General features: G+C 32.9%; 1 protein-coding gene and 1 long non-coding RNA gene across 2 annotated transcripts; one reads left to right on the forward strand and one right to left on the reverse strand.

Annotated features, from left to right (window-relative positions):
* The first annotated feature begins 287 nt into the window (after positions 1 to 287).
* On the forward strand, positions 288 to 4,982 carry LOC145165791 (uncharacterized). Its single transcript, XR_013740192.1, has 4 exons — positions 288 to 373; positions 2,774 to 2,893; positions 3,442 to 3,490; positions 4,746 to 4,982. It is a non-coding gene; the product is annotated as an uncharacterized LOC145165791 (long non-coding RNA).
* Positions 4,983 to 9,147: 4,165 nt separating this feature from the next.
* Positions 9,148 to 10,304, reverse strand: LOC145165784 (adenine phosphoribosyltransferase). Its single transcript, XM_079084676.1, has 2 exons — positions 9,718 to 10,304; positions 9,148 to 9,507 (listed from the first exon to the last, which is right to left on the reverse strand). Exons 1-2 carry the CDS (start codon positions 10,210 to 10,212, stop codon positions 9,343 to 9,345), a joined length of 660 nt encoding a protein of 219 aa, XP_078940802.1. The 5' UTR covers positions 10,213 to 10,304; the 3' UTR covers positions 9,148 to 9,342.
* Positions 10,305 to 12,597: the final 2,293 nt, after the last annotated feature.

Genomic DNA, 12,597 nt, shown 5'->3' on the forward strand with positions numbered 1-12,597 from the left:
CATTTTTAACAGAAACCAAAAAATTAGGGAAAAATCAGTACCGATTCTAATAAAATTAGGATAAAGAAACAAAAACCCAATAAAAAAACCAAATAGGATTCTAATATCCACGTTATTAGCTCAAACATAAAAAATCTAAGCCTAAAAATCATCTATGCCGGAAAAAAGATTGCTCACCGAAAAACAGAGCCACCGTCGGAGTTCCCACCTCCGCTTCTAAACTAAAATATCTCTCTTGTTCCCCGACCTGCAAATCCGATCAGGGATCTCCGTCCGTCAATCTGTATCTTCACTCCGCCGGTTGCAGAACTGCACTTCCGACCACCCACATCCGTCGCTGGCCTGTTATCCTTCTCTCCTCTCCATAGGATCTGTAAGCTTCAGTCTTTCTCTCTCTTTTTTTAAAATAAAATAAATGTTAATGGTTTGATCTTAAAGGTCATAACGGTTAAAGTGTTAAAAAGCTGAACATATTTAATGATTAGACTTCAGGAATACCCTTCACGAAAGATTAAGTGATCGATGTGACAACGACCATTAACACAAACATATCGGTGTTTAATTGTGGGTATTGGTGATGGTGATTTAAAGGATGTTTTATTAGCAACAACCGATGTTTTATTAGCAACAAACGATGAATTGTTGTGCATGCCACATGCACAACACGTATCATTAGTCCAATTAAATTCTTTCTCTCTCTATCTTTCTATATCTCTCTAACTTTTTCTACCTCTCTCTATAATAATATATATATTTTTTATTTAAAAATGAAAAAATAAGAGAAATATAGTGGTGGGTATCTCATAGGTTTAGTGGTAGGATGTGGTGATGAAGTGACACCCATCATTATAGTGGTTAGTGGTTGGTATAATGGATGACCTTACTAATTCTAGAATTCTTATATTATTAAATTAAAAATAACTAGTAAGTGTGTCGGGGTGAACGTTTTTTCTTATTAGGCAATTTTGGTCCTTCCTCTAATCACAGTTAAAGGTCTCTCGTCTTGAAGATTAAGTAATTTCTTGATGGAACATTCTGTAAAAAAAAATAAAACTTTTCAAATTTTTATCTAGTAGCATCAAAATTAGTAGTAGTTAGTGAAAACAAAAAAAATACACCTTTAAATTAACACTATTTAATATAAATAGAAGGTGACCCGTGCTTCATGACGGTCTGATTTTTTTTTTTCATGTTTACATATTTTTTGTGTTTTTTTTGTTCTTTTTTTTGTTTGTTGTTTCTATTTTGTGTGTATATAATGTTTTGAGAGAATTATGGTCGTATAGTAGAATATCCAAGGTGGATGACCAAAAGCGTCAACTCCACAAATAAATGTGGCAAAATGTGAGGTGTCATATTTGGTAAATGTCATGGATCAAAAGTGGCAAAGTGTTGAACCTTTGTGGCTAGCAATAGATAATATCGAAGGTGGGATATCAAAAGAGTCAACTTTACAAACTAATGTAGTAAAAAGTTGAGAAGGGACGAAAAATGGCAAAATGTTTAAATTTTAGTGGCAAAACTTTAAAAAAAATGAGGAGGAACCAAAAATGGCAAAGTATTAAATTTTTTTTGGCAAAAGTGTGAGATATAAAAATTATAATATTCATAAGATTGTTATGAATTAATATAATATATTAATAAGAAACCTATAAAAAATTCAAATATTCAATTGGTAGTAATGTAGCACAGTAGTTTTGTTTGTTAAAAATATATATATATATGTTAATTGTTAACTTTTTATATTTATTAATTGTTAATTAGTCTTATTATTTGTCCATTGTCATTTAACATATAATTGAAAATATCATAAAACGAATTTTGGTAAACTCAAAACATTTAGTTGTTTGTCAAAATGCAATTATAATTTGTTATTTTAGTTTGTTAGTTCATAGTTGTTAACCATTAGTTAATTATGGTATGTAGTGTAAATCAAAATGAAAAAAGGAAATCGTTTTTTTACAACTTTGTTAAACTAAAACATGCAAGTTCTTCTTAAGCACATAAAGAGCCATCAAACCGAAGCTTGTAAATCGATAAAATCAAGTAGAGGCATAGCTACATAGGTGCTTGTAAATCGATAAAATCAAGTAGAGGCATAGCTACATAGGTGCAAGAGTGGGTCTTGGCCCACCCCACATAAATTTGAGGTGAAATAGTATTATATATATAATTTATATTTCTCTTGAATAAAAAATGCTAAGACTGTGAATTAGAACAAGGCTCACCCCATTCAAAACTTAAATTCATAATGATTGAAATAATTTACCTGTTGAGACATGCCGATTAAAGAATCAAGGCAACAATTTTTTGAATGGATCAAATTACATTTCAATCTCTACAGTGAATTTCTCATTTATTAGGTTCGCATACTATTTTTTATTATCTTAATTAAGTAATTACTTCTAACTTAAACGAACAATTTACTTTAAAATCATACATTGTTACATTTTGTTACCATTTGAAGTGTTTTGCTATCTGTTCATATTTTTTAGATTATTTGACATATCCTAAAACGAAATCCTGGTTACGCCATTGAAAACAAGAGGCTGTCAGGAAAGAAAAAAAAAGGTCGGGTGAAGAAAGATGACATGATATGGGCCATACTCGGTTTTAGTTATTATTGGTCATAATTTTGAACATAATATTTGATCTAAAAGTTATAGTCTACAAAAAACTGTCATAAAATGTGGCATTGGCAATTTATTCATGGGAAGATAAAGTTAAATACAGAAAAGCAAATCAAAATTGATAATTTAAATTTGATTTGAAGGAAACAACAAGGGGTGGTGTTGAAATTGGAAAGTCATGGGGTATAAAACAAGTTTCAGCACAATGCAGAAGAAGTTTGAAACAAGTTTGCGGAGAAGAAACAATAAGGTTTTGATTGCAGGTATGGTAATGATGAACTCAAACTCATTGTTGTAGTGATGAATATGTTCCATAGGAATTGACATTTCAATTTGGTCTGAAATAGAATTATATTTTTCTTGAAGGTTATGGTCCTCACCCATGACATTAATAATACGGAATTTATTTAGAAATGCAAATTTTGATATTTAAAAATTTTCAAATAGTTATTCTCGTTAGAATACTATAACGTTACGTTAGTTACATTTAGATGCAAGCAAGGACTATGTGTAAGATCTGGGCACTATTTTATTCGTAATATTTGAAGATTTTCCAAATTGGCATAAAATTATGTTTATTAGAAAAATTGTCGTTTCTTTTTGTACTCAGAGAAATCATCAAATGATGCTGGGAATTATGTAAATCATAAAATTTGTTATGTTGTATAAAAAGCTGAATTATAAGTGAAAACCTTGTTTGATCGAACTTGGCATAGGAAGATTGAACCTAGTATGCAATAGGACGTGTTGGGGACCTTTAGATTCTATGAAGTGTTACATTGTCTTTGAAATTCTTGTTTGAGACTTGTAGGAGTTCAAGATTGCTTGCGATGTCCATCCCTAGAGCAAACAACGTTGAGGTGAGTTTCATGTGATTTACAAGGGGTTCATTGCACTAAATTTGTTGAATTTGGAATGTGATTAATGTTTATGGGATATTGTTGACAATTGCATAATGTAAACTTTTAAATTGCATAAGTTTTATTTGTTGTGCATTCGTATATGTGGAAAAATTGACATACTTAGGCGGCTTGGCTGTAGTGGAGCTTTGATAAATGCCTACCTTTGCTAGAAACTAATTCATGTGTCCTAAATACAACTTAGTTGAAAAGTGACAAGCAATATTGTGCTACTATATATATATATATATATATATATATATATATATATATATATATATATATATATATATATATATATATATATATATATATAGGGTTGAGTTCAAATGAGAACACTAAATAAAGTGAAAACGTGGGAACACTACTTTATGTTATTATTCTGCTATAAATTTTATATATACAACGTTATGACATTATTCATAACAAATATATGAACAATCACACATTAATATTCACATTAAAATTTTATATGTACAACTTTATGACATTATTCATCAACGAATATATAAACAATCACATATTAACATTCACATTAAAATTTACTAAATTACTACATATATATAAATTTTATAGTAGAATAGCAATATAAAATTGAATATATTCACATTGTAATTACTACAATACTATACATATTAAATTCAAAGAAGAATAATAGCATACAAATGGTGTTTTCATGTTCTCACTTTATTTAGTGTTCTCATTTGAATTTAACTCTCTCTCTCTCTCTCTCTCTCTCTATATATATATATATATATATATATATATATATATATATATATATATATATATATATATATATATATATATATATACTCCTTTAGACACCCACTACCACTAAGCATAGTTGAAGGACAAAAATTGTACATGCGGACTAAACTATTTTGTCATTGTGCTGATTTTTCATTTAATTGACATCAATGTACATAAAACCATGAATCATAAGGTCCTACGCTAAAAGGCCCTCTTCCCCCTTTTAGAAATATATGCAACTCCCAAAAACTTTATTGATAAGGAAAAAGAAGATTTAAGGCTGGGGATTGCAATAATTTTGGGTTGTTCTATTTACTTTTCCTTATTTAGAGTTCTTACTAGTTTGTTGTTTTTTATGTTGTATTACTTATGTCAAATATGATCTTGGAATATTTCTGGAACAATATGCGGTATTTTGTTATGAATTATACGCAACCATTCTTCACTCTTAATTTATTTGCAGATTCTTGGCATTAATGGAGATTAGTGATGATGCTAAAGGCGGGATTTTGGTGTGAGTCATTTTAAGTTTATTTTTGTAAGTATATGACTATATATGTTTGTAGATTCTGTAATTAATTGTTATGTGTGTGTGATTTTTCTTTTTTCGGGTTGACAAGATACTTTCTTGATTTCTTCAGGGCATGTGGCTTTAAAAGAGTTATTGATGATTTTGCAAAGAAGGCAAACATTGATGAAAAACAACGTATTATACTATATAAGCACTTTACATTTTCCATCTAGTTTTCATCTCCTCGTTTTATTTTCTTGAAAAGTTAGTCTTTTAGTTTGTCTTCAAAAGTATATCCAATTTTTATAATTCCATTTAACAGCGCTTGATGGATTATACATGGAATATTGGGGGTTGTGGTTGGAAAGACACAAACATATACCTTATTGGACCTTTTTTTGTTAGAAAAAACTCGAAGCACTCAAAAAACACTCTTTGCAGGTGATCTCTTAGAAAAAAAAACGGTTTTTCTTAGTTATGTTTTGTAGGAGTTAGTGCTTCTAAATTCTCATATTTCTTATATTTTTCCATACAACCACAAATCAGCAACCATTGAGTGACAATCAATCAAGCCTTAGGGAATCATATACGAGCATTACTAGGTAACTTGTAACACATCTTTGACAATAAAAATGTTATAAAACGGGTAAATTAATCAAGTCTTTTGATAGTTAGACAAAATACTGAGGTGATATTGCTTTTAATTGTTAACAGAACGCATTTTTCCCCTCAAGATAGTGGCCATTCAAAACTAAGAACATCTTTGGATTCAGGTTTGCTGAAAATTTCATTTCTCTGTTTTATACTCCCTCTGTCCCAAAATTATTGTCCACAGACAAAAAAAACACACAGATTAAGGAAACATTAATTACCACTAACTTTATACAATAAAATGACAGTTTTGTCATTACTTTGCATTTAATGTTCCATTAAATGTTTAGTTGGTTAAGTAATAATTAGAGGGTATTTTGATAAAAATGTTATTTATTTTTAGAAGTGGACTATTATTTTGGGACAAACCAAAAATGAAAGATGGACTATAATTTTGAAATGGAGGAAGTATATTTTTAGGTGGGACAAAAAATTACAATTTTGGTCCCTTTAACATCACACTTCCCAATACATATCAAACCAATCTTGTCCTACGTAACAAACAAAAAGTGATTTAATGGTACTCTTTAACTATGCCCCATTTGCCAATTAGGGTTATATTATCAAGTTACCGATGATTTATCCATATAATCCTTTTTGTTTTTATTTCCAGGCATGATCACCCATCTACAAGTAATTTTAGTAAACATGTGAGTCATTTGAAAATTATTTTTGTAAGCATATTCATCTATAGATTATGTAATTTGTGTTACATGTGTGTGTGATTTTGTTTTTGACAGGGTGGTGAACATCGTTTTTGGTTACATATTTTTTTCGACGGACGTCCATATTAATGATATCATCAAAAAACCAGAAACAAATGAACAACTACATGGTATTAATATATATATCTTGACGCATTGCATTTTATTTATTTGAGACTTTTTCTTGATTAATCAAGTGTTTTTCATAGATCTTATTGGGTTTCATGTTTCATGGGTTATAAATGTTACGTTAATTTTGTTCCCAAATAACCAAGGTTGTCTATTATCATGTCATTTCAACCCGTGTAGAAAATCATGCTTTATATGTTTTTGCTTTACAGTCAATCAATCAAGAAGTACAAGTTCTAACTCCAAATCAAGTAAGTGGTCAAACATTTAAAAGTAAAAAAGCTAATATTTTCAAGCTTGAAGTGGAAATAATAGTAGAAATGTTACTTTTGTTTTTTCGTTTTCAATTGCATCCAGAGTAAAGAAAAGACGTAGATGTGTTTTTTCGTTTTCAATTGCATCCAGAGTAAAGAAAAGACGCAGATGAAAATATGAATATTCAAGGACGAGGGTAGTGGAATAATACTAAATAATTCTAAAGGGTGCAAAGTGAAAAAACACAATGGAAAATTAGAGTCTAATTTCATGTTATTTTGTTCCATCTTGTTTAGTATAAATTTTGAAGTCTTTGTGGTTTTTCGATCTGAACTTGTGATTTTGTTAAGAACCTTTTTGAAACTGGTCCAAGTTCTAATTAAGGTTCCAAGTTGTCTTCCAGATTTTTTTCCATCGTTCTTTATTGTGTGTCTTTTTTAAAAATAACATTTGAAGTATAATCTCCTAATAAGAAATTGGAAGTACATTATAAATTGTAATGCCTTGATTAAAAAAAAAACATTTTTCTAAAAGAAAAAGAAATAAAAATAGGATGCTATAATACTCAAATAAATAAAAGTATGTTGCTAATTCTCGCAGTTAGAAGAAATATAAATAAGTACAAATTTGTAACAAGTTAATACTTAATAAGAAAGCCTCTTTTCCCTAACTTTCTCTATAAAGTCTTTTCTGCATTAAGTAAAAAGAAGAACTCGTATATAAATAGATGTTTGTGATTTAACATTTTTATCTATAAAAAGCATTTGTATTTGTAATTACTATATATTATGTTTGATTTGTAACAACTCTAAGATAAAGTCATTTTAAGATCACCATTACTTCTAGCCAGATAAGTAAAATACTACGCTTACCATAACTCAAAAAGGGTTAATTATATTGAAAAATGAAAGCACTTAATATTGAGTAAATTACTGAAATAGTCCCTATGGTTTGGTCAAAATTACGTGTTTCGTCCCTAACTTTTATTTTGCACTCGGACCATCCCTGTGGTATTCATTTGTTGCGATTTTCGTCCCTCATGAAAAGACATATTACCCTTATTTATTTATTTTTTCATTTTATTTATTATTGATTTATTACTACTGTTTTAAAGAAAATTATTAAATATGCACTCTTCTAATCAGCACCTCCGCCATCAACATCTGCCTTCTACTACCACCCCAGTCGGACACTTCCACTCAAACCCAGAAATCCAACAATTCATCACCACTGCCATAACACCACCGCCACCCTTCTATATCCTCCGCCATCAAAGATCAACACCAACACCAACTGCAGTAACATCGCCCACAAACACCTCCCCTACTTTGCATCTAAAAATTAAACAAAAAAATCAAACCCCAAAAATCATACTCAGTGCCTAAATCGATGCAAGGAAACTCAAACCCATAAATTAAAACCAATTATCATGCCCATAAATTAAACTCAGAAATCACAGATGAATCGAAACTCAAACCATAAATCATTGATGAAATCAAAACCCAAAAATAATGGATGAACTCAAAATCAAATCATTTAAAACCAAATTACCTATAGATGAAATCAAAATCAAACCACTCAAAACAAAAAATGAACATGATGAGCTTAATGAACTTGAATTAAGAAATCGAACCCATAAATGGCGGCTTAGTCGTTACAGAAATCGAATCCAAAATCCTAGCACTCATGAAATTAAATACTCAAACCTTGCTCTGATGAACCTAAACCTCCAAACCAAAATCCAGAAATTGAAGTCTCTAATCGAATCCGGTGAACCAAATCAAAATCAAACTTATGCAACTGGTGATGGTTCGTTCTTGTTGTAGATATCCTCGACTATTTTGGCAGTGGTGGCGAAGAGGTACGCTGGTGATGGTTTAGCGTCCTCAATCTCATTCTAGTCGGAATTGGGGATGAAACCAGATGCAATCGGGGGTTAGGGAGAAGAGGTCGAGCTATGGTAGAGGACCTGAGTCTCTGATTCTAGGGTTTTAGCAGGATTACGCATTCATCGGAGAAAGAATCAGTGATCGGTGCTCGACTATTTTGGCAGTGGTGGCGAAGAGGTACGCCGGTGATGGTTTAGCGTCCTCAATCTCATTCTAGTCGGAATTGGGGATGAAACCAGATGCAATCGGGGGGTTAGGGAGAAGAGGTGGAGCTATGATAGAGGACCCTAGCCTTTGATTCTAGGGTTTTAGCAAGATTACACGTTTGTGGGAGAAAGAATCAGTGATCGGTGGTTCTGATGAAGAGATTTTCACCAGAAGGATATGATGGCTGTAAAAACACGATGGAGGGGATCTACTTGAAGGTCAGGAGATAAATGTGAGGGGTGGGTCATAAACTTATTACTTTTTCTATTTTATAAATAATAAAAGCCAATAAACTAATTAAAGAAAAGAATTAGTAAGGGTAATTTAGTCTTTTTAGGTTTAGTCTTTTTAGGTATAGCAGGGATCAAATCCGCAACAAAAACATACTATAAGGACTGTCCGAGTGCAAAACAAAAGTTAGGGACCAAACACGTAATTTTAACCAAACCATAGGGACGATTTCAGTAATTTACTCCTTAATATTATTAACATACATCATTTATACATTCAACATTTCAATGGAAAAAAATTAAAAGAGGTTGATTCCCATTAAATCTGCTAAGTCAAAAAGAAGTGGCACATTGCTTCTTTGGATATTGAAGTTTACGCAATGATTGTTGATAGTTTCCACATACTAAAGAAATAACAAACAAAGCACAACAAATTTCCCTTTTTCTCAAGAAAACACAATATATAATGGAAGTTAGATACTTACTATAACTCGGTTTTCCCAGTTGTAGAAGAGTATTGTAAAGCTAGATCTTTTAGTATTTGAATCACACCCTTTAAATCACTGCTACCCAGTTCAAGGCAATCCTTTAGCAACCCACCATCCACAATTTCTGCTTGTATCATCTCAACCGCATCCTTCAATGGACCCTGCATTCGTATCCGCATCTTGTTTCAGTTTCAGTTGTTGATTTCACATAACATTTACAATCTCAATTTTGGAAAATGTTGGAAGATTTATGAGCAATTGAGGTGAATGAATCCAAATTCAGGTCACCAAAACCTATTGAGAACTATATAGTGACAAAATGATGAAATTATGTAAAAATGTAAGTTTGAAATGTGTCAAAAAAAACTAACCGATCGACTGAAAACTCTGAGTAAGCGATTGAAGAGGGACTTGGAAACTGTGAGCACGCTACCATAGTTCCGACGCACCCACGCTACCCGCTCTGCCTCCGATTCCATCCGAGTCAACTCACTCAAACCCCTAATCAATTCGCTCATATCGGACACAGCACCGAACATTTCAGAGGACGTTATTCCTATGTCTCGCCATGCGTAGTTTTTCATGTAGTCCCAGCCAAGAGACCACATGACTCCATAGAAGCTAAACCCATGGCTGTGTTTCTCGATCTTCTGGGCTATGGATCTGGCCCTGAGTGACCCGGAAATGTCACCTCGGGAGGCGCGTAGGTTGGCGACGCGGGTGAGGAGAGAGTCGGACAGAGAAAAGAGGGCGTGGAAGGAGGTGGTGGGGATGGGGAAGGAGCAAGAGAGCGGAGGTGTGGTGAGTAGGATGAGGGTTAGGAGGTGGAGGAGCACCGGCGAGAATTTTGGCGTTCCGATGGCCATGGGTTTTGCTTAGGGCGGGGGGTTTGATACTACAACAGTCAACATTTTGAAAAACTTAAAGACAAAAAGAAAATTATATTCCCTCGTTTTAATTCCCAAAGGCGGTTAGGTTATAAATGGTGGGTGTTATCACAATCGAACCATGATGTAGAGTTCAAAGGTTGACTAACGAATTGCTCCAAAAACTTTTATCTTGTGTTGGTCAGTATTTATTAAAAAAACAATTAAAACTTTATTTGTGACAACAACAGCCGAATGATGATAACCTGGTATGATTATAAGATCTTGTATGATTATAAAAGAAAATCATGGAGAATGTTCTAAGATATTTGTTTCGTTAACAAACTTCAATAATCAAGTCAAATCATATAAGAGTATGTAACTTCGATTCCACTCACGGAGCCGACTATCAGGAAGAATAATGTATGTTTTAAGAATAAAGTAGGGGTGTGTAATAAACTGCACAAACCGCACCGCACCAAACTGCACCGCATAACGCGGTTTAAAACACTCGCGGTGCGGTTTGTGGTTTGTATTTTTGTTAAACCGCATTATGCGGTGCGGTTTGCGGTTTACGATTACAAAATTGCGGTTTAAACCGCACCGCATTGATAAAATTAATTAATGATTATATATATATATATATATATATATATATATATATATATATATATATATATATATATATATATATATATATATATATATATATATATATTCGAAAATAATTTGACAGGTCCTAAATTAATAAAATGTAATCTTAATTAATCCAAATTTTATTGCAAAATTTAAAGGAGTGACCATATTTTTTATCTCAATTTCATTTTCAACTAACATTAGTGATCATTATTTTATGGTCACTATGATTTCTTAACTTATGTATATTCATAAGTAGTTAATGACCACAATTCTATGACCACCAAATTTCTTAATGACCACTTAGTGAGCCGTTGGTGACGACAATGATAGTATTGTTATTAAATTTAAAGTAAATAATTACTCAAACCGCAAAACCACATGTGAATCGCATAAACCGCTCGCACCAAACCGCACCGCATAATGCGGTTTTGAATGTTCGCGGTGCGGTTTGCGGTTTTGGCTCTAAACCACACCAAACCGCACCGCGCACACCCCTAGAATAAAGTATCAACTAGTAGAGAGGAGATACCAAAGGGCTTCTAGCCCAGCGATATAAGGTGTTGCTTTCCCTTCTTGAGGTTGAGGGTTCAAGTCTCGTCTGAAACATATATATTTATATATAAGTGTTCTTTTTTTCTGGCTCGTCTCGGACATTTGAGGATACTTAAATCCTCAAGATCGGCTCTGCAGATCAAGTTCAATGGTAGGTTTTCGAGCGGGAAAATGTCACTGTAGCACACTATTAAGTTTTGGGTATGATCCAATTTGACCAAATATGTTTTTTTTTGCACAATAGACCACTTAAATGTTACTGTAGCTGTCAATTACACAATTGTGACTGGTTTAAAAAGGTTTCCCGGTTGCACATTCGATCTGGCATTTATTTTAAGTTGAAAGTCTTAATGATGTGTAAATTTGGTCCACGTCATTTTAATGATATATATATATATATATATATATATATATATATATATATATATATATTAAGTTAGACTCTCATTTAACTCGTCTCCTTCTTCCTCGACCTCATTTCACTGTGCAAGAAGTAAACGGCGAGTCAACGGTTAGGTCGATTTGAGTTGGGTCGATTTGGTTGAATTTTCCATGACTGATTTGGTTGAGTTGGGTCGATTCGAGTTGGAATTGGATCGAGTGGACTCCCACGACGTGACTACGAGCTAGTCACGAAGTGAGGCTTGATAGTTGGCATTGTGGGTTGTTGACTTTGACTTTGACCATCAACTTTTGGCATGGGTTGACTTTGTGGTCAAATTTCTATTTTTTTAGAAGGTAGAATTAGGGTTCACCTTGTGTGGATTGTTAGGAGTTTTTTAGCACCCATCATTTGGCAAAGAGAGAGAGAGAGAGAGAGAGAGAGAGAGAGAGAGAGCAGTTAACGATGGTGAGCGTGGTACTGAGTTGAGTTTTAGTCGACTTTGTGAGTTAGGTGAGTCTCATCACTGTACTTGTGGGTCGAAGACACCAATGACGACCTACTGGATTATTTTATATAGGAAGACCAGGTGGTAGCCCCTGGAAATTACATGAAAGATCTGATTATGGCTCCCAGCAAATTATATGCAAGACCAAGGTCTGGACCTTGGCAGTTATATGTAGGATGCTAGTTGTCTTTGTGATGCTTGCATGGAAGACCAGGAGGTGGCTCTTGGCACTTGTTTGTAAGACCCGAGGTTTCGCCCCTAACTTGGAAAGGAAAGACCATGATACTGCTCATGGCATGATAGT

Source organism: Lactuca virosa, chromosome 1 (genome assembly GCF_052849685.1).
Source record: "Lactuca virosa cultivar CGN04683 chromosome 1, Lactuca_virosa_CGN04683_v6, whole genome shotgun sequence".
NCBI classification, from domain to species: Eukaryota; Viridiplantae; Streptophyta; class Magnoliopsida; order Asterales; family Asteraceae; genus Lactuca; species Lactuca virosa.

Bases quoted from the DNA above. Each gene is read 5' to 3' on its own strand.
- LOC145165784 (XM_079084676.1), bottom strand. From the start codon at position 10,212: ATGGCCATCGGAACGCCAAAATTCTCGCCGGTGCTCCTCCACCTCCTA. The intron at 9,508-9,717 runs GTTAGTTTTTTT...ATACGAATGCAG, and splicing joins TCAGAGTTTTCAGTCGATCG to GGTCCATTGAAGGATGCGGT.